Below are 26,892 nucleotides of genomic sequence, written 5' to 3' on the forward strand. Positions count from 1 at the left end.
ATCATCATGAGAAGTGATTTTAGATCTGAATCTTACTTTTCCAGTGTGATGGTGTGTCCAGGACTTGCAATGGTGTGAGTATTGAGTTCTGATGATGCCAAGTAACTTGATTTGTGTTGCTTATATTCTTACAATTGCCCTGCATCATCTGGTTATCTCTAGTGCTACCTGCCCTTGCTAAATCTGACTGGAGCCTGTCCTTCCTGTGATCCTGATTGTGTCAGAACTCCTCAGAGTCAAGCTGTTTCTGTGATCCTATGATACTGCGATCCTGTGATCCTGGGCTTGTTAGAGCACCTGGAAAAGGAGCTTCCTCTGGGTGTTTTGGGAATGACTGCAGAGTTTGCACCCAGTATCTGCTCAGGGCACCGGCCGGCCCAGACAGACTAGAAGCAACCCGAGGCACTGGGCTGGCAGAGTTCCTATGTGCCTGGGTCCTACTGGTCCCAGTTACTCCAGGTGTTGGGACAGATGTGTTTTCCTCACCTCTGATCCTGGGCGTGTTAGAGCACCTGGGAGTGGCGCTTCCTCTGGGTGTTGTGGGACAGCCCCCTCTGGGTTTTTCAAGGCTGGGTTTCTCTGTGTATCTCTGACTGGCCTTGAACTCACAAAAATCTGCCTGCCTCTGCCTCCCAAGTGCTGGGATTAAAGAAGTGCATGCCACCACTGCCTGGTAACAACTAGATTTTTATAGCTGCTTTATTAAATATATTGCATTGTTAACAAGTATGATAGCAAATGCTCATAGTCTCTGCATGGGAAAATAGAGGCCAACCTTGGCTATATCATGACAAAGGCCAGCCTGAAATATATGAGACCTATCTCAAAAAAAAAAAAAAACAAAAACAAAAAAAACAAACTAAAAGTATATTCTACTTCTGTTTCAATTAGATGAAGAAAATTCAACCACATACATAGGTCATTTAGAGAAGGGAGGAATATTTTAGTGGCCTTTTGCTTTGGTTTGACACTGCCTAAAAACAAATATCTGAAAGAGTCTAAATCTAAAGCAATTAACATTTTAAATATTTTTTTTTATGTGTTGTTGGGTTTTTATTTTGTTTGTGTCAGGGTCTCACCATGTGGCCCTGGCTGTTTTGAAACTTGCTGTGTAGATCCGCTGACCTCAAACTCACAGAGAGCTACTTGCCTTTGCCTCTGTAGTGCTAGGTTTAAAGGCAAGCACCACGCTGACCTTATTTTTTATTTCTATGTGTATGTGTTTGTCTGCTTGTGTTCCTCATTTGTGCAATAATCACAGAGATCAGAAGAGAGTGCTGGATCCCTTGGACTTGGAATCTGAGGTGGTTGTGAGCAGTCCAGTATGGGTGCTGGGAACTAAGCCCCAGTCCTCTACAAGAACAGCAAGTGCTTTTAACTGCTGAGCCATCTCACCAGCTCTGGCATTGAAAATGTTATACTCCATTGCAGTACCATCCACGAGCCCATCTTGCCTTTTACAAAAACATCCATGGTTTTCTGACTTCCATAGGAAATAGACTCATTAAGTTATTAATACATAGTACATTGGGGGAAAAACCAGTTTGTCACTACCATCACTGATCTAATTAGAAACTGGTGGCTTGGGTTGAGTTGGGATTTTAGTGTTGGGAATTGAGGGCTTCCTGTACCCTAAGCTAGGTCACTTCTGTGCTACCTACCCAACCTTTAAACATCCTTCTAAGTACCAGAGAACTTCAGGCTTCCTCCTGCAGACAGAGCCTACCTAGGTTTCTACTTTTCACTTGAAAACTCTAATTTTATCACGAGTACTGTCAGCTGTTTTGTTTGAAGTGAAAAGCCTACTTTGTTCTTACTGAGGAAATGTCTGCCATTTCCTGAGTCTCATCTCTGTCCTCATCAGTTTCAGTTGATGAACAGAGTGAAGCTGCTAAACAGAGTAGACAATTGAGCCTGCACAAGTGCTGCTCCTGAGCCTCGCTTCAGATGCACACAAGGGCTCAGCACACGCCCACATTAGTCACAAGAGCAAGAAGAAGATGGTACTGAGGGCCAAGAGTTAATAAAATCCATCGTGGTTGTTGCTTCAAATATTTTTATTTGTCTGTCTGTTTCTCTTCGTCTGTTTCTCTGTGTGTCTCTCCCTCCCTCCTTCCGTCTCTCCATCTCTCCTTATTCTCATTCTCTTTTCTCCCTGTAGAGTCTTGCTGTGGAGCCCAGGCTGTCCTAGAACTTACATCTTCCTGTTTCAGCTTCCAGAGTGTTAGGGTTACAGGTATTTGCCACAGTGCCTGGCTAGCACTTTAGTACTAAGGATTAAATGTGAGGTCTTGCACATGCTAAGTGTGTGTTCTACCAACTCAGAACTCAGAGATACCCACCTGCCTTTGACAAGAACATATATGAGGCCAGGCACAGTAGTGTATGCCTGTAATCTCTGAATTCCAAAGGTAGAATCAGAATAATAATTTCTAGACCAGCCTAGGTCATACAGTGAGAACCTGTCTCAGAAGACACAAACAAAGCCAGACACACGGTAGCCAGACCCCTGCACTTGGGGCAGAGGTTGGGGGAGGTAAATCTAAGAGTTCAAGATCATTATTAGCTTTATCCAGGTGACTTCCAAGCCAGCTTGGATTACATGAAACCCTGCTTAAAAAAAAAATAAGCAAAGCAAACAGATAAAAGCAAATAAGAAGCTTGTGTAAAGCTGGCAAGGTGAACGTATTTGCTACGTAAATACGAGGACTTGTGTTGGGATCCCCTGGCACCCAGGTGAAAGCTCGTGTAATGATTTAATCCTAAAATCCCGGTCCTGAGGAAGTGTAGACTTGAGGACATTAAGACGGTTTGGTCTGCTACTCTTGCTTGATCACTGAACTGTCTCCAAAAGGAGGTCTGGAGTGTTGAAGAAGATACTCAACGTTGACCTCTGACCTCCACATGCACACATGTGTATACTCCCTCCCACCCCCCAAGCATACATATGCACATAGCCCATATGTACAAACACTATTTTTTTTTTATTAAAAGTATAAACTCATTACATGTTACCCATCACAGTATGTAGGTTCAAATCCCATTGCATGCTGGCTTGTTCTGATGTCATGAACTTTTTCTGGCCTGAAAGGGTCTATAAACCAGTGTGTCATGTTACTTTAGTTGTGTTTTGACTGTGTCCGTGAAAATTCCTGGTGCACAAGGGAGAGTGACAGCTCTGTGAAGAGCGAATAGTTTGAATTATATTAAGAATTGCATGTGGCAGGAAGGCTCAGGTGCCTTGGGACACTTCTCATTTGCCACTCCTTCCTGTTGACAGGGCACGCACAGAACTTCCTCAAAAGAATGTTGATACGAAACCAACCTACAACTGTGCCTCTGAGTGTGTGTTGGGATGACTGGGGAACCAGGTTCACTCTGGGAGCTTCAATAAGTTATGCTCGTTAGGTAATGAACCTCTGTTTTTGACTAACCAGTAGCTAAGACTTGTGTTTGAAATTCTCAGAAGGACCTCCTGAGGTGAAATCTGATCTGCCTTCTCTTTGGTAATTAAAATACGGTTTTGACCTTGAAAAGGTGTGGAGATTTGGCTATGGTTCCTCACTGATTGTCTTAAAATTTTACTGTAATAAATAATAATTCCTTCTGTAGTGTGGTTTTTTCCTTTGGAGGTCCCTGGGCAGCCTTTGAACCACACTTACATCTGGATAGAATGAAGCTGTCATGGTAGTTTATTGGGTAAAGGCACTTGCTGCTAAGCCTGAGAAACTTAGTTTGATACAAACCGATATGGTGAAAGGAAAGAACCTCAAATTGTCATATGACCTCTACCACCCTCATGTCATGGCAGGTACACACACACACACACACACACACACACACACACTAAAACAAACAAACAAACAAATAAATAAATGTAATTTAAAAACAAAATCTTGGTTGATGGCCTGGGTATCAATCTTAGCAGTCAAGAAACAGAAGCAAACAAGATGTCTCTTGTGTTCAAGGCTAGCCTGGTCTACATAGTGATAGCTAGGTAAGCCGGAGCTACATAGTGAGACTCTGTCTCCATCAATTAAGTCAATAAATCAAATACGTAAGTTTCAATAGACTGAATATTTTTGACTCTTTCTGCTCTGTGTCTTGGGGCATATTCATTTATCTACGTGCAGGCAGCCTTACTTTTAGTAAGGATCCCGTTATGAAGACCCTTCCAAGTGTGTATAGGTCTACAGCTAACTTGTACCTGCATGACTGCTTTTACCTTAGACTTTAAACACAGCATGCTGTTTTCCGGTTTTGCAATATGCCTGTCCCCTTTTCCTCCTTAAAAGAGCAAACAACTCTATTGTTTGTCTATACTTACTTAGAACTTAGAGTTTTATTTTATTTTAGGCATGGTTATCCCCAGGGGACAAGCATTTCTGTTTCAGACAGGTGCACACACACAGGCAGGTGCATAAACAGCAGACAGCAATGAAGTGCTGCTGTTGGCAGAGAGAAGTCTCTTCCCAACCTGCCTTCCCCCTGATCGGCACAGGGACTTACTTCCTGCCTCAGCGGTACAGTACCAGGATAACAGGCCCACCCCGCCGTACTGGTCTGCTGAAACGCCTTTGAACAGAAGTACCTAGAGCTGGGCGTGGTGGCACACACCGATAATCCTAGCACTGAGAAGCTAAGACAGTTGGATCGTTAGTCTGAAGCCAGCCTAGGGTGGATGAATGAGATCTATCACAAACACATGAAAGCAAGTGTGTGTGCACACCTACATGTACAGTGTGCCATTCATAGTTACTAATAATGATTTGTTCACAAACAGTACATTCATAGAAACTGAGTGTGACTTTATTTGAACTCAGTTGGGCATGGGTGGGGATGTCTATAATCTCAGAATTTGGTTCAAGGTCAACCTGGTCTACACAATAAGACCTTGCCTTAACCCCAAGCCCCCTCTCCTCAAAAAAAGGAAACAAGCTGCAATCTCTCTCTCTTTCTTTCCTGTATAGTGCTGGAAACTGAACAGGCTTGTGCTGACTTGATAAAAACCTAGACATCTGAGAACAGGGAACCACAGTGGAGAAAATGCCTCTATAAAATTGGTCTGTAGGCAGACATTTGAGTCATTTTCCTAGTGATTGATATGGGAGGGCTCTGTCCATTGGGGTGGTACTGCCTCTAAGCAGTGGTCCTGGCATCTATAATAAAAGCAGGCCGAGCATGCCAGTGGACAGCATTCCTCGTGTCCTCTGCTTTGGTCCAGCCTCCGTGCTCCATCAGTGATGGCGGATTACCTGAAATAAACTTCTCCAAATTGCGTATGATAATGGTGATTCATCACAGCAAGGGAAAAGTAACTTAAGACTTTATGAACTCTAGGGATGGGTTGTACTACTGTGTCCTTTGCAATCTCTGAAATGTTGTCCAATTCAGGGCTAAAGAGAAACCTCACTAGTTAAGAACACTGGCTGCTCTTGCAGAGGGACCCAGGTTTGGGACCCAGCATCCACACAGAAGCTCACAGTCATCTTTAACTCTAGTTCCAGGGTATCTGTCACCCTCTCCTGGCATCCATGGGCACCAGGCACACATGTGGTGCACATACATACATGCAAATAAATAAAACATACACACATAAAAATAAATAAATCTTTAAAGATTGTCAAATTTATACTAAACGTTGCCCAAGTAATTGTATTTGTGTGTGGATGGGACACAGAGAGACAGAGATAGACAGACATAGAGACACCAGGCTGGGTGGGGTCTTAGCCTGGGAACACATGTATTCCTGGCTGGCCTCCACCTCATCACCCTCCTTTCTCAGTCTTCCAGATGCCTGGGTTATAAGCATGCACCAGTGTGCCTGACCCTCATTTCTTTTGTTTTCAGTATTAAAAGGAATACCTTTTGAATCAGCTAAGTCATCAGCTGTGAAGTACGTTTTGAAGAGTAACTGTCAATTTTGCAGCAAGCCAGTATCTAAATGATTGCCTAATTGCTTTTCATTATAGAAATGAAACTGTTCTTATTTCATTTTTATTAATCCCTTAGTGTGGCCAAAAGCAGTTCTGGGAACTAAACTAATGTATTCTAGCACTCGTGCTGAGAAATGGAGATTACTCCACAGCTGTTGTTTAGGAAACAGGGTTCTCCCTGTGCATTGTTTTTCTATTTTATAAGTGTTGACTAGTTGTGTATATGTGTGTGCATGCGCATGCGTGCTTGTGTGCACACAGGAGAGAGGGAGAGGGAGAGGGAGAGAGAGAGAAAGAGAGAGAGAGAGAGAGAGGGAGGGAGAGGGAGAGAGAGAGTATAAGAGAGACAGACAGAGAGTATAAGAGAGACAGACAAAGTATAAGAGAGAGAGAGAGAGAGGGAGAGGGAGAGGGGTGGAGAGGGGGAGGTTTGTGGAGGTCAAGGACAGCTCTGTGTAGTCAGTTCTCTCCTTTCACTTTATGTAGGCTCTAGGATTGAACTCTGGGTGTCCGGCAGGCAGGGCAGTTGCACTTGCCCACTGAGCTGTCCACGGGCTCCTTCTCTTCATTTTCTTTTGAGCATGTCACGTTGGGTGTTTTCTAATAACTGGATGTGTCAGAAGATCTCAAGCCCCTCCTGCAGGAACTTTAGCTCCTGTTAGCCGTGAAGCCCTTCCTCATCCGTGAGACACTGTCCTCAGGGATCCTTTAGCAACCTTATTTTTATTTCCCCCATCAGTAATTTTGAACTTTAGGGGAAACACAGACTGTTTCTATAATACAACAATGTTGGGGCTTCTTTTTATTAAGTCACAAATAATAAAGTAGTGCAGTCACTGGTTCATCTGGTAGTGGATCAGTGGTTCATCTGGTAGTGGATCAGTGGTTCATCTGGTAGTGCAATCAGTGGTTCATATGGTAGTACAGTCAGTGGTTCATTTTGGTTAAGAATTGCCCTTTTTGGCTGAGGATGTAGCTCATTTGGTAGAGTGCACAATTCCCTGGCTTCAGTCACTACCTCCACATAAAACTGGTGTGGTGGCACAGGCCTGTAATATCAGCAGTGTGAAGGTGGAGGCAGGAGGATCAAAGTGTAGCATCATCTTGTACCACATGGAGGGTTCAAGGCCAGCCTGGGCTACATGAGATACTCTCAACTTTTTAAAAAGTTACTATTTTATGTCCTATATATAGTACATCATCTTTAAAAAACTGAAATATTAAAATATAATATCCTGGTTCTAGAGAGGTGTGGCTCAGTGGGCTTCTCTTCTGGAGGACCTGGGTTGGAGTCCCAGAACCGACATCTTAGCTGCCTCTAACGCAGTGAAGTTTGGAGCTTTGTTGCAGTATATCCAGCAGAACCTAAGGGCTCCCTACAATCCCTTTCTTCTCAATACTCCATACATTTCAAACCCATGCATTCCCAAGACATTAAGACCGCTCTCCTTACAGGAGGTAAAGAAGTATTTGACTGTACGGGTCTTGTATTTCCAGGGGAGAGATCTGAGATGCACACAGAACAGTGTCAGTGTCCCAGGAACAAAGAACTTGGTCACCTTGAGAGTAGAGCAGGAAGACAGCTGAAGATTAGATTTTCAGAATCCAGTGTCTTCAAATTGAGGCAGGGATAGGCAGGGAAAATAGTATTTTGCCAAGGACCAGTTTCAGCGGAGAGCCTTAGTTCCACGGGATGATGAATTCTGACCAGGTGTGCAAGGGATTCGGCGGGTGATAGACACTACACAAGAAGTGTGTTATCTGAATGTATTTCTTAAAAATGGCATGAGGCTTTTACAATTATTGCAAAAGCAAAATGAAAAATCTGGCAGCTCAGTAGTCGAGGTACATCTGAGGCCACCTGAAATACACTGGGTCTAAAACAGCAGCCATCGCCTCTGGACTGGTGCAGTACCCCTGGGGCTGCATGCTTGGGCCGCATGGGCCCAGCCGGAGTCCTAGGGGGCTGCAGGTGCGCCAGCCAGGAGGGTAGAGGCTCGAATCTCCAATCTCCAATCTCGAATGCTCAGTGCTGAATGCTGACTGCTACACACTGTCTCACACACACACAGTTCAAGGTCCCGCCCATCCTTAGTAAAACTCCCACTATGCTGATCTTCGGGGCTAGTAGAGACACGTCTCTTGCTAATTCCTAGGAGTGGTTCAGCTGCAGTATGTGACTGAGAATGAGGATTCTGCTTGACCGTGCCCTGGGATAAGTCTCCCATTCTGTAAGCTTCAATAACTTACCCACAATGCCGGAGGCAACTAGTCTGGGTGGGTAAATTCCAAGCCAGGGTTTGGCTAAGATGTTGGAACATTGGTAAAGGTCAGAGAGCCATGTCCAATTTTGTCGAGCTATTAGTAGATCATATGCCAGTTCACAGGAACATATCTGGGCTACCTCTGAGTTAGGGGTTGCCACTGGGACGATGCAGGCAGGAGGCTAGCTTCCTTGAAGTTTTCGCCTCTAATACTGCTGTCACGCAAAATGTGCGTGGCAGTATTTCAGAGATGGGCTGGTTTTATGGTTTTTATAGTTTTTCTGCATTCCTTCCAATGTCTTTAACTGCCACTTGGTGTTAATACATACCACTTTTTTTTTTAAACTTTATTTTTATTTATTTTTTGAAATAGGGTCTCATGTATCCCAGGCTAGCCTTGAACTCACTGTGCTGTTGAGGATGACCTTAACACCAGACCCTCTGGCCTCAACCTCCAGACTGGTATTTCAGGCATGTACTACCATACCAGTTTTCTGCAGTCCTGGGGATGGAACCCATGCTAGGCAAGCATCCTACCAACTAAATTACATCCACAGCCCCTACTTTAAATATTTTAAAGTATAAGGGTTTCACAGTTAGAGATACCTGGTATATTTGGCAAATGTGTCTCTTGTAGACAACCCCCTTGATTTATTAGAGTCTCTTTAGAGTTCTTACAGCAAGGAGAATGTCAGAATCCTTTCCATTTTGCTTATAGAGGGATTAGGGAAGCTTGAAGAGGAGGTGCAAGAGAGATGTACAAGCCTGTTTATTAAAATAGCAAAAGAGTTTAGGGACTAGAAGAGGTGAACCTTTAAAAATAGTTATGGAAGGGCTGGCAAGATGTCTCAGGTACCTGCCACCAAGCCTGATGCCGGAGCTCAATTCCTGGAACTCACAGGGTGGAAGAAAAGAACTGGTTTTTTGAAGGTTGTCTTCCAATCTCATTCATATATGCCTCCTCACTACACTAAACCTTGTTCTGATAGATAGATAGATAGATAGATAGATAGGTAGGTAGGTAGGTAGGTAGGTAGGTAGGTAGGTAGGTAGATAGATAGATAGATAGATAGATAGATAGATAGATAGATAGATAGATAGATAGATGAAATAGTTGCAGAGTAGTTATGAAAATAGGTGGAAGTACATCAATGTAAGAAATGTAAGAAAGACACCGTCTCCCAGCAAGTGTGTAAGGGCATGAGGGACCTAAGGAGTGTGGAGCCGGGTGAGGTGCAGAGCAGTCTGTCATGAGTCTTGGCTTCAGATGCAGCAAGCGGTGAGGCTAGTAAAGCAGCTGTTGAGGGTGGGCAGAGTGTCCAGTGTTGAGGGTGGGCAGAGTGTCCAGCTCCATGCTTTTGATGAGTACAGTCCACCTATTTTGCCCATTCCTAGGATTAGTGAGTTTCAGGCTTGGTTCCTGGCGTCTTTGCTGTTGCTGTGCTGTGCTTCAGATGTCTCTGCCGTGATGGAGGAGGGCAGGGAAGTGTTCCCCTATTGTAAGTGCCCCAGGGTAACTGTTTTTCACTGTTCTCTCTGTCACTGATGTGACGGTTTTCATCCTTGCCCCACTTTCTCTTCACCTTCCCATGTCATTCTTTCTCACCCATGCTACAGCTGGACTTAAGTCTATCTAGCTCTTCCGGTTGGTGTATTTCCTCTGGGGTTAAGAATAGTTATTGACAAAACAGTTGTGTATACACATCTGGTGTTCAAAGCAGACTGAGAAAAAAATTTTTAGAAAAAAAGTCTAATAAATACAGAAAAAGCAAATACAGATTAGAAACCATTATTTTATTCTGTTTAGGTGAATACTAGGATCATCAACTGATACTACAGTGAAAAATTGATGGGGAACTTTTAAGTGGCAAAATTGAGCTGACTTCCTAGAACTCGCTGTTTGGTAGACACATTATTAAAAATGGAGCAGACAAATAATATGCACCTTATAATATGACATAACACAGGACTCTGAGCTTTTTATGTAGAGGTTCAGATGGTAAATACCTTAGGCATTGAGGGACATGTGGTCTCTGTTGCTAATGTAACAGTGGTTGTAATTATAGTGAGCTCTGCAGTTGGGGTGCAGTGCTCATGGATGGATATATGCAAGTGATAGAATGTGTGAATGCATTGTAAGACTTTTCTTAATGAAACTGATTGGGCAAGATTTCACCTATGAAGTTCACAGACTCCTAACACAGTTGGAAATAGTACCGGTTCTGAAGCACACATTCCAGGATGGGTTAAAAGAAGTTGTTAAGGAATGTGTGAAGGCCTGGCGATGGCCTTTCTATAGGACCTTGAATCCTTTGTCCAAAAAGGGAGTAATGTCCAACACCCCCCCCCCTCGATGGCTCAGTGGCTGCTCTTGCAGAGGACCCAAGCTCATTTCCCAGCACTCACATGGTGGCTCACAGCTGTCTTTCAGTTCCAGAGGTTCTACTACCTTCTTATAGCCTCCTTGGCCACCAGGCATATATGTTGTACACAGACAAATGCTCAAGTAAAGTGCCCACACTTGGAAAGGAGAATGATAAATATATAAGTTTTTAATTTAAGAAAGGGGGACTGAAAGAAGCCCCTACTGTGATGTGAGGAATCGGACAGAATGTATGTATATGGAACCCCTCATCATAGTGTTAACCTTCGGGACAGTCTGAGAAATGTGAATTCTTATGTTTTTATGAACCATCTGGCCAAGTATCAGTAATTATTGGAAATCGATACATGAGGGCTGCTGCACTGGCCTCATTGCATTTCGAATGTTCAGAATATTTCACAGTAAGGTAAAGTTGAAGATATGGGCACACAGAAAGTGAAGAAGACAGCCAGACTGCACAGAGAAACCTGTCTCTGGGGGATGTAGGAAGGAAGAAGTGAATGGAAAACAGTTCCATGCAGCCGGAGGATTTCTTTTTCTCTGATGGTGTTCATTCATTTTAATGTTTCTTTTTCTCTTCTTCAATTGATGTTCCTTTTCCCCGTGGAAATCCGAGTTCTTATTTCCACTCTAGTCTTTCAGACAGTTCTGATTACATGTACATGTGTGCCACGTAAGAGTTCTCTTCAGGAACAGAAGTCAGATGACTTTACCCAGCTGTTAATTCTTTGTAATTGCCCAGAAAGGGGCTCTAGAGCTTTGGTATTGAGTTTGCTAGCCAATGTGGGAGATCCTTTGTTTTAAAATTATGAACAGGGAGAAGAGAAATAAAGGAAATAAATTCAAAATAGCAAGAATTTATACTTTGTTAAATGATCAAAGGGAAGCCCAGGTCCCATAATTAGCTTGAAATGCAGAGCAACGGGAGCAGCGGATCAGAACAAATAGCTGCTCCGAGGGACAGATGGGTGGAATATGGTTATGCATCACCTGTCACCGCAGCCTACATTTTTTTTTCTATCAAGAGACTCAAAGCTGACTATCGGAGTGACTCATTCCTTTGCTTAGAGGATGAGGTAATGCTATTGTGAGGGGTGATGTCATCTCTACCTGAACTGCATGCATATAGATCACTGCTCAGGCTCTCCAGGAAAAGCACCATCTGCTTTGATATCCATAGCCTGAAAGGCTTTGCAGGGATTGGTGCAAAGGTCACCAGCCCCGAGTATGACTCATAGGCAGCCAATTGGCGAAGAGCAGCTGTTGAAAAGTAAACTTCTAAAATCATAATCCAAACGTATGACAGGATGATTCGATACTGAATCACACACAGTTCTCATAGCCCGTGTTTTGCACTTACTGAAGTTACCACCATTGAAGGTTTAACTCCTAAATATAAAGCCATTTTCAGTTGGTCAGTCATCACAATCCTTCTTGGTTGATTAAAGCATTTTTTTTTTTAAATTGGAGATACATTTTCTGCTACTTTGGAGGTACATGGGTCGTTCTTGAATTTCAGTGCACGTGAGTTTGACAGCTGCTTCCTGCAGTTAGGACCTGCGTTCCCTGTGAACCAGCTGCTACTCCAGGGGGAAGAATTGCTAGCAAAAGAGGACACATGTCACAGGAAGTGCTCTCTGTGTGGCAGACCCACTGGTCCTCCCTTTGTTTTGGTGACAGTGCTCCCTTTGAATTTACTGTAATTCAAATCTATCATTCTGTTGTGTAGAGCATCAAATTCCTAACAGATGATAGAAAACAGACAATAGTAAATACTTTTTTTTTTCCCCCATTGGTACCTTGAAATGGCCTAACATCTGCATCTGTATCACAACACACATTTGTTTTAATGGCAGCTTTAAATCAGATATTCTTCAAATACAAAGTTAATTGTATAAAGTATAATATGCTGTTATCAAGAAATATAAAAAAGGGGGAATTGGAGAAATGGATCAGTAGTTAAGAGCACTAAGCGCTCTACCAGAGGACCTGGGTTCATTTTCCAGGACCTGCATAGCAGCTCACAGCTCCCTGTAACCCATGCATATGATTCATAGGTATATATGCAGGCAAAACATCCATACACATAAAATAAATAAAATTTAAAAGAGACAGAGATACAAGGAAACAAATGATAAATAGAAATTTTAAACTAAGTAATATCAGGTGGCATACATTCGATGTCTTTGGAGAACTTATGAAAAAAATCAGATACTAGCTAGAAATGATAGCACATGCTTGGTACTACATAGTAAGTTCTAGGGCAACCTGGACTACAATATGAAATCTGTCTCAAAACTACAACCGAAAGACCATGTAAATATCCTATTTGTTATCAAAATTTCTACCTAGAATTAACATTAATAATTCTTGTCTGATCTAAATTTTACTGTCATGGTTACAGAATGCTACTTTTTCTAATCCCAGTCTTCCCTTTTACATTTTTTTGTTGGTACTTATTTTATTTTATTTTTTTATTAGCCTGAACTTCCTAGTGCTCCCTTTGTCTAGCACCATACCTCCATACTTGTCTTTTGTCATAATAAGATAGTCATGGCTCATCTTGTCCCTACTCCAACTCTGTTCTGGACTCACATTTCCTTTTGGTAGAAAATTAAAATCTCGATTTTTAGTGTTGAGTTAATTAATAGTCACTGGATACAAACAAATTATCAACATTCCTGTGCCTGGTAAATATCTTTACAGTTTTGAGATCCTAACGGTTTGAGAGTATAAGAGCGTCTCAGCTTTGGTTGTCACAGAAAGTGAAGCAGAGGACTGAGAATGATAAAGTTCAGAGGTAGAACACTCCACTAATACTGCGCATTATTTCACCGTCAGTATATTAATTCACTCACCGGGGCCTGAAGCCCTAGGTTCCATCCCTATCCCACTAAAATTAGGTTGAGTGGGCTGGAGAGATGGCTCAGTGGTTAAGAGCACTGGCTGCTCTTGCAGAGGACCTGGGTTCACGTCCCATCACCTGCATGGCAACTCACAACCGTCTAACACCTGCTCCAAGGGGTCCAGTGCCCTCTTCTGGCCTCCGTGGGAACTGCATACACATAGTATGCATAGACAAATACAGGCAAAACACATAAAAATAAATAAATCTTAAGAAAATAGAGATATAAAAGTAGAGAAGCTGAGGTGTAGAGCATTAGCCCCTGATCTGGGAGCCTGAGACCTTTGGTTCAGTTCTTAATGAACACGACCAGTATTTTCTTAGATTTTGAAACAGATAAGTGATACCAGGTTGAGGGCCAGTAGGATTTTAGTGTGCAGTTGTATCAGAAGGTGTTCCAGGGAGAAGAAATGCATTGCCAGTGAAATAATGAGTAGTACCAGGAATGGTGTTGTGTGGTTATGTAACCATGGCAGGTTGCTGCCACACAGGAAAAAGAGAAGGACACGTGACAGAAAGGTTGTTGGAGGTCACACTTACAGGACTCTGGATGTCCTTCACAGGATTTCCAGTCCTTAGGATTTGGGGTCTTTGGTAAGAAGCTAATAAAGAGCCATTGAAGATTTTCAATATTGTCGTAACAGGCTTAACTGGCCCAGAGTGATTAATCTAAGATACATCAGCTTAAACTGGGGGAATTTGCAGTTGAGATCTGTGAGAGGGTTCTGATAAGAACTGAGTTCAGATATTATAAGGCTCTGAACTAGAATATGAACGAAGTTAGGACAGTGGTCTTCACCTGTCTTCCAGACCCCGAGTTCAAGGCAGAGGTCAGGAAACAGAGTGTGTGTTGAATCCCAGCTTAAAGCTACTTAAAGAAAAGCCTGCTGCTTCAGGAACCTAAGGTGTCCAGCGGGGGTTCTATGTTAAACCAGTGAGGCTGACGTTTGTTTAAAGAGTTTGTTTTGCATGCATGGTTTGTTTTGTCTTTAACTCTTTCATATTCTCTCTTCCCAAAGTTTTAAGCCTTATAGATCAAGACAGAAGTTGTGTTGTTAATTGGAGCTGATGAAATTTTACTTTTAATGCCAGCAGAAGGCCAAAGGCATGAAGCTCTGCACTGAAATTCCTAAGACTGTCTTAGCCAGAGACTTTGGGTCCTGCCCTACTTTCCTGTCTTTTGCCTTTGCTGCCCAGCGAAGCCGCCATTGAAACTTTGCAGGCTCTGACACTTCCTCACTTCTTTCACTGTTAACCAGTCTTTGCCTTCCGCTTGCTGCCTGGGCCTCCACTGTCTCTCCTCAGCCTGTTCTGCTTGCTGCCTGGGCCTCCACTGTCTCTCCTCAGCCTGTTCATTTTCTTCGTGGTGCCTTACTTCTGACCAGGTCATTTCCACCTAGAGGCCTTTGCAAGCTTGTTCTCCAAATGGCAACATGTTGTACTGTTTCGTGTTGAGAGCTTTGCCTGGCTGTTATTAACTCTCTCAGCAGGATCTGCCATGAGTTCTCCATTGACCAGTCCGCCTGCATGCTTCTCTGCCCCTTTATCTTTAATTCTACTCCCCCCCCATGATGATCTCTATCATTAACATATATCGTTTACTTATGATGCTTGTCTCCAGACACCAGAGTTCAAGTTCCATAGGATACTGATTTTGTTTGTCTGCTTGCCTCTCTTGAGCCATCCGTCAGGGTTTTGTTTAGCTGGGCATAGTGGTGTATGTCTTTAGTCCCAGCACTCGGGAGGCAGAGCCAGGCGGACCTAGACCAGCCTGGTCAACAGAGAGCGTTCCAAGACAGCCAAGGGTACAAGAAGAAACCCTGTCTTGAAAAACCAAATTTAAAAAAAAAAAAAAAGATTTTGTTTAAAGAAGAAAGGATGAAGGCTGGAGAGATAGCTCAGCAGTTAAGAACACTGACTGCTCTTCCAGAGGTCCTGAGTTCAAATCCCAGCAACCACATAGTGGGTCACAACCATCTGTAATTGGACCCAATGCCCTCTTATGTGTGTCTGAAGACAGCTACAGGCTACTCACATACAAACAATAAACAAATAAACAAACAAAATTTTTTATAATTAGAAAATGCCATATTTTTTAATTATTATTTTTTATTAGATATTTTCTTTATTTACGTGTCATATGATTTCTCCTTTCCTAGTTTCCCCTCAAAAAAAAAAAAAAAAACAACAAGAAAAAAACCCCTGTTCCCTCCCCCCTCCCCCTGTTCACCATCCCACCCCCTTCTGCTTACTGGCCCTGGCATTCCCCTACACTGGGGCACAGAACCTTCACATGACCAAGGTCCTCTCCTCCCGTTGATGACCGACTTGGCCATCCTCTACTATACACATGCTGCCAGAGCCATCAGTCCCACCATGTGTACTCCTTGGTTGGTGGTTTAGTCCCTGGGAGCTCTGAGGGTACTAGTCAGTTCATATTGTTGTTCGTCCTAAGGGGCTGCAAACCCTTCAGCTCCTTGAGTCCTTTCTCTAGCTCCTTCATTTGGTGACCCTGTACTCAGTTCAATGGATGGCTGTGAGCCTCTACTTCTGTATTAGTTGGGTACTGTTAGAGCCTAGCGACCCATTTTTTAAAAAAGGATTTTAAAAAAGAATAAGGATGACTCTCACATAAAATACTTGGGAGGCTTAGTTGTCAGCTGTCTAACTCACAGCAGATTTGAGAAAGTAAATGAAGAAAAGGAACAATGGTTGGATTCGCATCCCTCACCCTGTGCTCCTTAGTCTGAGTCTATGATGTAAATGGCCAGAAAAATGTAGGCCTAAAAAGTAATCCATGTCACCCATTTACTAGAAAATCATGCTCCTTAGCATATTAACAGCTATAAAAGCTACAGTGGCCTTATTTATTTATTATTTCTATGTATGTATGGATGGATGGATGGATGGATGGATGGATGGGTGGATGGATCCCCAGGCTCTCTTTTGTCAACTTACTCATCTATACTAGACCTTCTTGACCTATAGCAGAGTTTGAGAAAAACCGTACTGGATTGCCAGGTCAGGCCACGGGACTGTAGACCCATAAGGTAACAGGTGGCTCTTTTCAGTTACTTCTGGTTGATAGCCGTATTGATTTACATGTTGTTCAAAACTCTAGATCTCATTACCACTCTTCAAAAGGCTTTTAAAAATCGGCTCTGTTTCAGGTGTTTGGAAACAAGATGATCATTCCCTCCCTGGATGGAGACCTCTTCCAGTGGGACCGGGACCGAGAAAGCATGGAGGCTGTCCCCTTCACAGTGGAGTCCCTCCTTGAGTCTTCATATAAGTTTGGAGATGATGTTGTTCTGGTTGGAGGGAAATCCCTGACTACGTACGGACTCAGTGTATATAGTGGAAAGGTGAGTGACAGTGTATTAGTGTGTGGGGAACAATCATATAGAAGGAACCGGGTCAGGATCTCTCCATGTATCTGGCTAGCCTGGAGTATGTAGACCAGGCTGACCTCAAACTCACCAAAATCCACCTACCTTTATGCTGTTGGCAGTTGATCTTTTGTAATTATTCCCTGAGAACAGAATTTGTTTTAATAAGACAATTGTGAGGGAGTGTTGGGAAACTAAGTTTATCTAAGGTGAGAGTAATTATCAGATGGCTAGAGAGATGGCTGAGCTTTCGAAGGCTCACAACCAAAAATACAGGAGTAAACATCAGAGTCAGGATAACATGTGATCTACTGTGCTAAGTGCTTTTGCTGTATCTTATTTTGAAATCTTCATAATATTCCTAAGGATGATGTATTTTATTCACATTTTGACAGCCAAAGAACCCTTCAAAGATTAGTAGTAATCTTGATGATAGGAGTAATTGACGCTTGTTCATCTGGTTTGGTTATAAAATTGCCCAAGGAGAGAGCTGCCGTTCACTAAACAGATAAGGAAATGGAGACCTTAACAGGTTCAGAAACTCCACGGTCAGATTTGCCTCAGATCAGGCTGGTGGTAATGTCATTGATGACCTAGATTCTCTCCAACAAGACTCCCAGGATACAGTCCAGAATCTTAGTCCCTGGATGTATAGACATTTTCTGTATAGGTTTACACTGAAAAGGAAGGCTGGGAGCAGGCCTTCTTAACCTATAGGTTCCCAGTTCGGCGGTCCCTTTTCCAGGTGTCAGGCCTCTCCGCAGCCTGGGGACTGAGGAGTGCTATCCAGGGTGGCCATTGGTGCTTTGTTTTGTTTTAATCAAGTTGTCAGTCTCCCTTTATGTTGAGATTCTCCTCTGTAAATCAGCAGGGCTGCCCAGTCACCGTTCTCTGGCTGTGTGTACTGCTGCAAAAAGTCTGGGACTCCAGCATGCTTCTGCCTTTCCTGAGGATTTTAGTTTGGACCCAACTAAGGAACCTCTGTTTTTCTTCAGTCAGAAGATATTAGGGTTCACATTTTTAAAACTGTATACATAGTGCTAGGTGAAAATTGTGAGGCAGATTACTCTTTCAACTCATCTGGAATTTTAATGATGACATCTCTGTAGAGATACAGTGGCCTATTCATTTCTTCTTTGGAATTCCCCACAGAATTCCCCAAAATAGGGCTCAAATTCTATAAGTCCTTAAAGTCATCCACTCCCTGAAATACACATTGTTGGACCTTTCATGGTTCTAAATAACTCATTTCTGGATTAGTAATCAAACAGTGCTCATAACTTAGGTATTTTTCAACTTCATTTTACTTTTTAAAAATCGTAAGTCAGGCATGGTAGTGCATGCCTTTAATCCTAGAACTAGGGAAGCAGAGGCAGGCAGATCGCTGAGTTTGAGGCCAGCCTGATCTACAAAGGGAGTTTCAGGACAGCCAGAGCTACACAGAGAAACCCTGTGTCAAGGAAAAAAACTATAGAGTTGTTTGTTTTGTTTTTTTTTTGTTGTTGTTTTTTTGTTTTGTTTTGTTTTTTGAAACAGGGTTTTTCTGGATTGTCCTGGCTGTCCTGGAATTCACTCTGTAGACCAGGCTGGCCTCAAACTCAAAAATCTGCCTGCCTCTGTCTCCCAAGTGCTGGGACTAAAGGCGTGCACCATCACTGCCTGGCTAATTATAGAGATCTTGTGCTGGACATAGTGACATACATTTACATTTTAGTCCCAGCACTTGGAAGGCAGAGGCAGGTGGATCTCTATAAGTTCAAGACCAGCTTTAACTACAAAACTAGCCAGGGCTTCAGTCAGTGTGTCATAGAGATAGGGTGTGCATGTGTGTACGTGCCCGCCCACCCACCCGCCCACTGGCTAGCTGTCTTACTTCCTTGATTTATTTTATGTCTGTCTTTTCAGCTGAGGTATATCTGTTCTGCCTTGGGGTGTCGCCAATGGGATAGTGATGAAATGGAAGAGGAGGAAGACATCTTGCTCCTGCAACGCACACAGAAGACCGTGCGAGCTGTCGGGCCTCGAAGCGGCAGTGAGAAGTGGGTATCGGAACATCAATTATGGCATTATTTAGAAGTTCCACAAGCTGGTCATGGGGTGCATACCTATAATCCCAGCAGAGGCAGGTGGACCCTGAGTTTTATAGGCAGATAAAAGGGGGGTACAACTCCTTTAAACCCAAGATTTCTTGAAGACTTTCCTTTGTAGAGATTCTGTGAATTATGTATTAACCAAAAGCACAATGTACTTTTAAGAGAAATCAATGTGTTAATCACAAAGATGGGAAGAAAAAGACCACAGACCTAAATCATCGTGGCCAAATTAGTTCCAGCAAGCTTTCTTATCCATACACGGAGATGTCTACCCCGAAAGGCAGGGTTCAAGAGATCAACATTGGACATGAGGGAAACAAGGATTTTATAGCTCTGGGTTAGGGGTTTCCCAAATGGGGAATTTTGTGGGCAAAATCGACAGGGTTATAGAACAGGATTTAAGCATAACAAGTTAGTCATAATGACCTCCTGAAACAAAAACAGGATTGCAAGGTGGTCTAACAGTTGTACCAAGGTAGCCATTTTGAAACAATCCTTTTGAAACAAAAGTAGAGTTGCAAGATGGTCATAACAACTTTTGAAACAAAGACATGGTTGCCATTCCTGGAACAGGGAGAACAAAACCATCAGTAATTAAGGTTATAGTTGGAGCATAGCCCAATTCTTGAGAAACAGGGATTTAATCATAAATCATATCCTAGTTAGTTTTTACTATAAGATGGCTTTCAAGCCTAAAATGGAGGCAGGCTAAACAGCATCATATCCTGTGCTTCAAGGTGTGGTAACCAGGCGTCCGGTGGAGTGAGTGTACATATTTTTAGCTTCGTCCTTGGTTAGTGACACTTGGCATAGTAACGTGACGATAGAAGTTACTTAATGGCAGAACACTCTTAAGACAAAGTTAACGTGGATGCTTTCGTAGTTTGTCTCATTAGCCCTGTTTTATTTTATTTATCTTTTCATTTTTGTGGTGCTGAAGATCAAACCCAGGCCTTTGCACATGCTAGGCAATGTTCCCTCACTGAGCTGCAGTTCCAGCTCCCAGCTTTAGAGCAATCATTTACTCTGCTATCTTTAAAAGTACTGGCCATTCATTTGACCTAATATTTTTTGTTTTTTTCAAATAATGAGCCCCTTACGCAATTTATCACTTAATATACGATCATTAGCTGTTAGATCCGCTGGTCCTCTGTCATGTCCAGACTTTTTCAGCTTGATGCACTAAGCTCTGAGTCACCTGTGTAGTAAAAAAAAAAAAAAAAAAAAAAAACACACACTCTAGAGCCCATCTTGATCTTTTGAAACTGGACCACTTTGAGATTTTTGTCATCTGATGAAATAGAATTGAGGCGTCTCTCCTGAAATTTGTTTTCAAACCCAATTAAGAATGTATTTCTTCTTTCTGCTTTTGCTGGCCTGTGAATAGAGATTTGTATTTGCCTGCCAGCGTTTATCCTGCTAGACTGTTAAGTCTGAGAGCTCTGGGAGCACAGGAGTATATTTGTGAGTTACCAGAACCCAAAGAGCAAGCGTGGGGCTCTAGTTCTGTGTTGAGAGAGAGAGAAAGAAGGACAGAGAGAGAGACAGAGAGAGAGACAGAGAGAGGTCTCTAGTCCCCATATTCCTTAAACATAAATATGGCTGTATATGTACATACATATATCAACATTTCCAGATTCATAGCTAGACCATTTTATATCTTAGTGACGTGACATTATAGTTAATTATGTATGTGCATTTCCTGCTTCTTAACTATAGAGGAAACATTGCTGCATTATGGATAAGAACACAGACATCTAGGACAGAGGGAATCATCCGCCATATCTTGGTCAGTAGAGAGCCAAAAATAGGGCTTGCTTAGGTGATTAAAGAAAAGTTTCATTGGAATCTAAAGGTGATGCATATACCTTCCCTTTTACATTTGGCTTATTGGGGTGTATTTTACTGCACTTGAAGGACATGTGCTCGGGTAATTAAGAAATTAAGGCTGGCTGCAAGTCACCTCATTTTAATGTGATTTTGTTGTGTTTTATGAAGTACATGTTAATTTTTGATAGAACATCTGGCCTTAGGTGTTTACTGTCTACGGCCTCAGAATGGCTGCTTGCAAGGGTCAGCCACGGCTCTTGGAGGCCCTCTTGTGGTGTAAATCAGCATTGCATTCCATTTCAAAAAGTTCTGATGATATTTTCTCATCACAAAAGTGTTCTGTTTTCTTCTTCAATCAAAAAGCAGTGCTGTATTATTTGGTCCCTTCATTTAAACATAAGATTCTAAAACACACCTTTATAAATTTAAGGTGGAATTTCAGTGTTGGCCACTTTGAACTTCGGTATATTCCAGACATGGAAACTAGAGCCGGATTCATTGAAAGCACCTTTAAACCAGGTGGAAACAAAGAAGACTCTAAAATTATCTCAGATGTGGAAGAACAAGAAGCTACCATGCTGGACACAGTGATAAAAGTTTCCGTTGCTGATTGGAAGGTCATGGCGTTTAGTAGGAAGGGAGGCCGTCTAGAATGGGAGTACCAGGTATTGGAGACCACTGACTCGGTAGCTATGTCCCCAGGTTTTGTTGACCACACACATTGCCATTTTGGAATCTTGGGTCTTTTTTCTCTGCTTTAAAACTGACTTTGGGCTGGAGAGATGGCTCAGCGGTTAAGAGCACTGACTGCTCTTCCAGAGGTCATGAGTTCATTTTCTAGCAACCACATGGTGGCTCACAACCATCTGTAATGGTATCTGACACCCTCTTCTGGAGTGTCTGAAGACAGCTCCAGTGTACTCACATATATAAAATAAATAAGTAAATCTTTTTTTAAAAAAAAATGTGACTGTAAGAGACATTTTGTGGAGCTGGCAAAATGGTTCAGTCAGTATTCACTGCCCTGGGAAGGCAGAGAAAGGCAGATCTGTGGAGCTCACTGGCTGGTTGGCCTAGCCTAATCAGTGAATTCCTGTAATTGGTAAGAGAACCTGAATCAAAAGTAAGATGGAAGCTGGGCGATGGTGGCGCACGCCTTTAATCTCAGCACTTGGGAGGCAGAGGCAGGCAGATTTCTGAGTTCAATGCCAAGCCTGGTCTACAGAGTGAGTTCCAGAACAGCCAGGGTTACACAGAGAAACCCTGTCTTGAAAAAACCAAAAAAATTAAAATAAAATAAAAATAAGATGGAGGAGCTAGAGAGATAAATGGTTCAGTGACTGTTACAGAGAACACAGCTTGGGTTCCTAGCACCCACATGGCTATTCACAACTGCCTGTACCTCCATCTGCAGTAGATCCAACACTACTTCTGATCTCCACAGGTACCAGGCATGTAAGTGGTGTACAAACATACATGCAAGTGAAATACCCATACACAAAATAGATAGATAGATAGATAGATAGATAGATAGATAGATAGATAGATAGATAGATAGATAGTAAATAAATGTGGAAAGCAAGTAAAGAAGATAACCATCATCAACATCTAGCTCCTACATATGTGTACATACAGACACAGATACACACAGAGAAGGAGAGAGAGAAGGCATTTGCAAGTTGAAGTCATGTAAATACTGCTTGTGTTGCTGAATATTTCTCTCTTTTGTCTAGTTTTGTACTCCCATCGCATCTGCCTGGCTGCTGAGGGATGGCAAAGTCATCCCCATCAGTCTATTTGATGATACAAGTTACACAGCCAATGAGGAAGTTTTGGAAGATGAAGAAGACATTGTAGAGGCTGCTCGGGGAGCCACAGAGAACAGCGTGTTCTTAGGTGGGTAGAGTTAGCCAGGAAAGGTCCGCTGACACCTGGCGTGCTTCACTGATGGCCCTTTCTACTTAATTACCAAGCACTTTCTTTGCCTTAGTTTCCCTTAACATCCATACCTTGATTTGTAGTCCTACAGTTTTCCTGGCTGTCCAGTTCTGCAACCTAATTAGTACAGTGTATTCTTTTCATCTGAGACATAACTTAGAAAGGCTTAGAAATATTCTCACTGTAGAGCAGTGGTTCTCAGCCTTCCTAGTGCTGTGACCTTCATGTTTCTTATGTGGTGATCCCTAATTATAAATTTTTGTTGTTGTTGTTGCTTCTTCATAATGGTAATTTTGCTGCTGTTACAAATCATAATGTAATATCTGTGTTTTCTGATAGTCTTGACAAACCCTGTGGTAGGGTTGTTTGACCTCCACGGGTTGAGACCCACTGCTATAGAGATAAAAGCCTCTCATCACACCTGTACTGGTTTGCTCTCCTCTCACAAGCTACCGTTTGTTTATTTCATGGTGTCTTTTCAGCTTTTCTGAAAAAACAAAAACAAAGCTCTCCTGTGATTCTAGACTACTGAGCATATCACATACATACATTTTTAAATGTTTGTATCAGTTTGGATTAGTTTGGATTATTATCACAAAATTATATAAACTATATGCCACCCATCCTTAAACCCAGTCTCCATGAAAAGCCATGATCTGGAGGAATAAATGTCTTTGGCAACATGGACAAGTCAAATATATTGCTAAATAATCAATTCATGGAAAGCACTGGCCAAACTGTTAGTCATGGCCTTGGAATTAGAGTTGTTTCGATAACCGTCCTTTATAGACTGTTCACTTCATCTCTTTGAAGCACAGAGAGTCTTACTTTTTTTAATGTTTTGGTTACTGAAAAGGTGCTATTTATTCAGTGAGAAACATTGTAGGGGCTTTATATGTGCTCTTCAGTGTTGTTGAGTCAAATGTAAATGCTTTAAGCAATTTTTCTGGAAAGAGCTATGTAGTAAAGAAGTGAGTAAAGTTCATCTAGGTGCATTAAATCAAAGCAAATTTTTAAGAACTCCATCACATGACTGACATATTTTTGTGGTTGACCCAGGGATGTACAGAGGCCAGCTGTACCTGCAGTCATCCGTGAGGGTCTCAGAAAAGTTTCCTACAAGCCCAAAGGCCTTGGAGTCTGTAAATGGCGAAAATGCAATTATTCCTCTGCCGACGATCAAATGGAAGCCCTTAATCCGTAAGTCACTTAAAAAGACTTTACAAATACTACTGAAGTAATTAGGTAAGCCAGTTGTGGTAGCATGGGCCTGCAGCTTCCCAGCACTTAGAATGTGGAAGCAGGAGGTTCAGCTACATAGTGAGTTTGAGGTCAGTCTGGGTGACAGGAGACCCTATTTGAAGGAAAGAGAAAGAAAGAAAGGAAGAAAGAAAAGAAAGGAGAGAAAGGAGGAGAGAGAGACGGAACGAACAAACAAGCAAGCACTTGGGAGGCAGAGACCCAAGAGACGCATCTCGGTTAGTTTGTGGTCAGCCTGGTCTGCACAGTGAGTTCTAGCCAGCCAGGGCTACACTGTAAAACCACATCTCCAAAACCAACTAACAAACATAGAGTTTAAAAAAGAATATGCCAGGCTGTGGAGGTGCAGAGTTCTCTGAGTTTGAGGCCAACCAGGTCCACAGAGCATGTTCCAGGACAGCCACGGCTACAAAGAGAAACCCTGTCTCCAAAAAAAAAAAAAAGAGTATGTAGGTTAAAAAGTTATCTGGTTATCACATCATATTTTTGAGACAAGTAAATAAATTGAAGTGCTGGGCCAAATCCTTTAGTTATCTTTCCATACTTTTTATGTGTTTTTATTGTAAATGTTATACTTGAAGTGCTTCTTTTTAAAATTTTGTTTTAGTTTAATTTTATTTATGTGAGTTAGAGCAGTCAAACTCAAATTTGAAGCCTTGATGTCAGGTGCCTTGACCCAGTGAGTCTTTGAATGACCCTTTCTGCATCTGTCATTCTGAAATACGGTCTGACTGTATTGCCCTTGCTCAGCTCCCAACTCCTAGGCTCAAATTATCTCCTTCGCCACAGGTGTGGGTCATCTTCCTAGTGTAGGACCTGATTGTGTCTCGGTAGCAAGGATGTTGGGCTTCTTTGACCTGTGTTCTTGAACTGAGCTGTGGGTAAATATCAGCTAAGAATATGAATGAGCCTGTGACTTTCATTGAAGTCACACGGTTAATAGTTTACATTCTCTCTCTTCAGATTCTCCTTCTAGGACTCCTGTCTTGGTTGGGTCTGATGAATTTGACAAATGTCTAAGTAATGATAAGTATTCCCATGAAGAATACAGTAACGGTGCACTTTCAATCCTCCAGTATCCATATGGTAAGTGTCATCACTCCTAAGTGGAAACCACTCAGTTTCATATGTCTCGTCCAGTTATTTGAAATTAATAGAATTAAGATGAAGGTGAATTGGGTGGGTGGGTGGTGGCAGACACCTTTAATCCCAGCACTCAGGAGGCAGGGGTAGGTGGATCTCAGAGTTTAAGGACGGTCCAGTCTACAGAGTGAGTTCTAGAACAGCCAGGGCTACACAGAGAAACCCTGTCTTGGAGGGTGGGGAACAGAACTGTTACAGTTTTCTTAACAAAACCCCTCTTGCTGTTTGTTTTCTCAGATAACGGTTACTATCTGCCATATTACAAGAGAGAAAGGAACAAGCGGAGCACACAGATCACAGTCAGGTTCCTGGACAGCCCACACTACCGCAAGAACATCCGCAAGAAGGACCCCATCCTCCTCCTGCACTGGTGGAAGGAGATATTTGGAACGATCCTGCTTTGCATCGTAGCCACGACCTTTATCGTGCGCAGGCTTTTCCATCCTCAGCCCCACAGGGTAAGATGCTCTGTCAACCTAATGTGCTTCCAAGTGTCTGCTGTATAGGAAACCTATGGGAGGGGGAGTTAGTGTACTTAGACTTACCGTAGAATCACCTGTGCTTGTACTGTCTCTGCCACTTAGCCACAAAGGTACAGTCACTGTACAAAGGTCCCGCTCCCACAAACCTGAACAGCTAGTATGACACAGCCCATGGCTGCCACAGTGTGTGACTACAACACAGTACTTAGTGTCTATGTATCTGAGATAGATAAGGCGCAATTAAAAAAAAATACTAGGCACAATTGTTTTCAACTTTATTATAATGTTATGGGTGGGCTGGAGAGATAGTTCAGTGGTTAGAGGACCTGAGTTCATTTTGCAGCACCCACATCAGACAACTCCTAATTGCCTGTAACTCCAGCTACAGGGGATCTGACACCCTCTTCTGGCCTCCATAGGTATCCACATATTTTTGGCATAGAGTCATACACATAAATAAAAATAAAATAACTTTTTAAATTATAATAGTAATACATTTATGAGCGCACTGTTGTGGGCGTGTGCTATAGATGCCTGAACGGCCATGATGCACGGCATGGCTGCATGCCATTTCTACTTTCTCATCCTCACGCAGGCCTTGGCCCGTTGCATTCCGGCTTTCACTCCTCACAGCTCACAAAACTGACCTTGACAAGAGCTTTAGATGACCTTTGGTTAAACTGAGTGGACATCTTCCTGTCCCCGGCTCTGGGGTGACACTGTCGTTTGCTTCTCTTTGACTTTTCCTGTCTGCCTTCCTTGACCCAGGCCCTCCCAGTCTCCTTGGAGGTTGAGTGGATCCTTCAGGCCTTCGTCTTCCTCAGCCTCCACAGAGTTCCCTTGCGTATTCTGCTCTTTTCAGCACCAAGAGTCTTACAAAGAGATTTCCAAATCCCACTTCCCTCCTTTTTTTTAAGACAGGGCCTTACCCTGTAACCCGGGTTGACCAGAACTGATGGCAGGCCGCCTGCCTCAGCTTCCTGGGTGCTGAGATTCAAGGTTTGATCCCAGATCCAAGTCCTTTCTCTGGAGCAGCTTTCTAATTAGAACTATACAAATGACTCAAATGAGCCGGAACTCAGACTGTGCCCATTCATCCCATCCATCCCCGGCCTGTCCCACAGGCATTTCTGTCTCAGACTGCAGTGCCACAGCCAAAGCCCTTCTTTCTCTCGCCAGTCGCCATCTGCCAAGGTCTTCTTTCTCATTATCTGCAGTGTTCTTCTCATTTCCTTATGTCTGCTTCCATTTTCTTTTTTTTTTTTTCTT

General features: G+C 42.7%; 1 protein-coding gene across 2 annotated transcripts in view; it reads left to right on the plus strand.

Annotated features, from left to right (window-relative positions):
* Positions 1 to 26,892, plus strand: part of Eif2ak3 (eukaryotic translation initiation factor 2 alpha kinase 3) — a 64,141-nt gene that overhangs the window by 17,746 nt on the left and 19,503 nt on the right. Inside the window, exons 3-9 of one of the 2 annotated variants that reach the window (XM_031382114.1) lie at positions 16,659 to 16,853; positions 18,783 to 18,916; positions 21,231 to 21,465; positions 22,534 to 22,696; positions 23,798 to 23,938; positions 24,962 to 25,084; positions 25,379 to 25,599. In XM_031382114.1, coding sequence (XP_031237974.1) covers positions 16,659 to 16,853; positions 18,783 to 18,916; positions 21,231 to 21,465; positions 22,534 to 22,696; positions 23,798 to 23,938; positions 24,962 to 25,084; positions 25,379 to 25,599 — 1,212 coding nt within the window. Of the gene's footprint in view, positions 1 to 3,280; positions 3,612 to 16,658; positions 16,854 to 18,782; positions 18,917 to 21,230; positions 21,466 to 22,533; positions 22,697 to 23,797; positions 23,939 to 24,961; positions 25,085 to 25,378; positions 25,600 to 26,892 lie in introns of those variants that run through there. The other variant, XM_031382115.1, reaches the window with a different exon arrangement.

Source organism: Mastomys coucha, unplaced genomic scaffold (assembly GCF_008632895.1).
Source record: "Mastomys coucha isolate ucsf_1 unplaced genomic scaffold, UCSF_Mcou_1 pScaffold20, whole genome shotgun sequence".
Classification (NCBI taxonomy): Eukaryota; Metazoa; Chordata; class Mammalia; order Rodentia; family Muridae; genus Mastomys; species Mastomys coucha.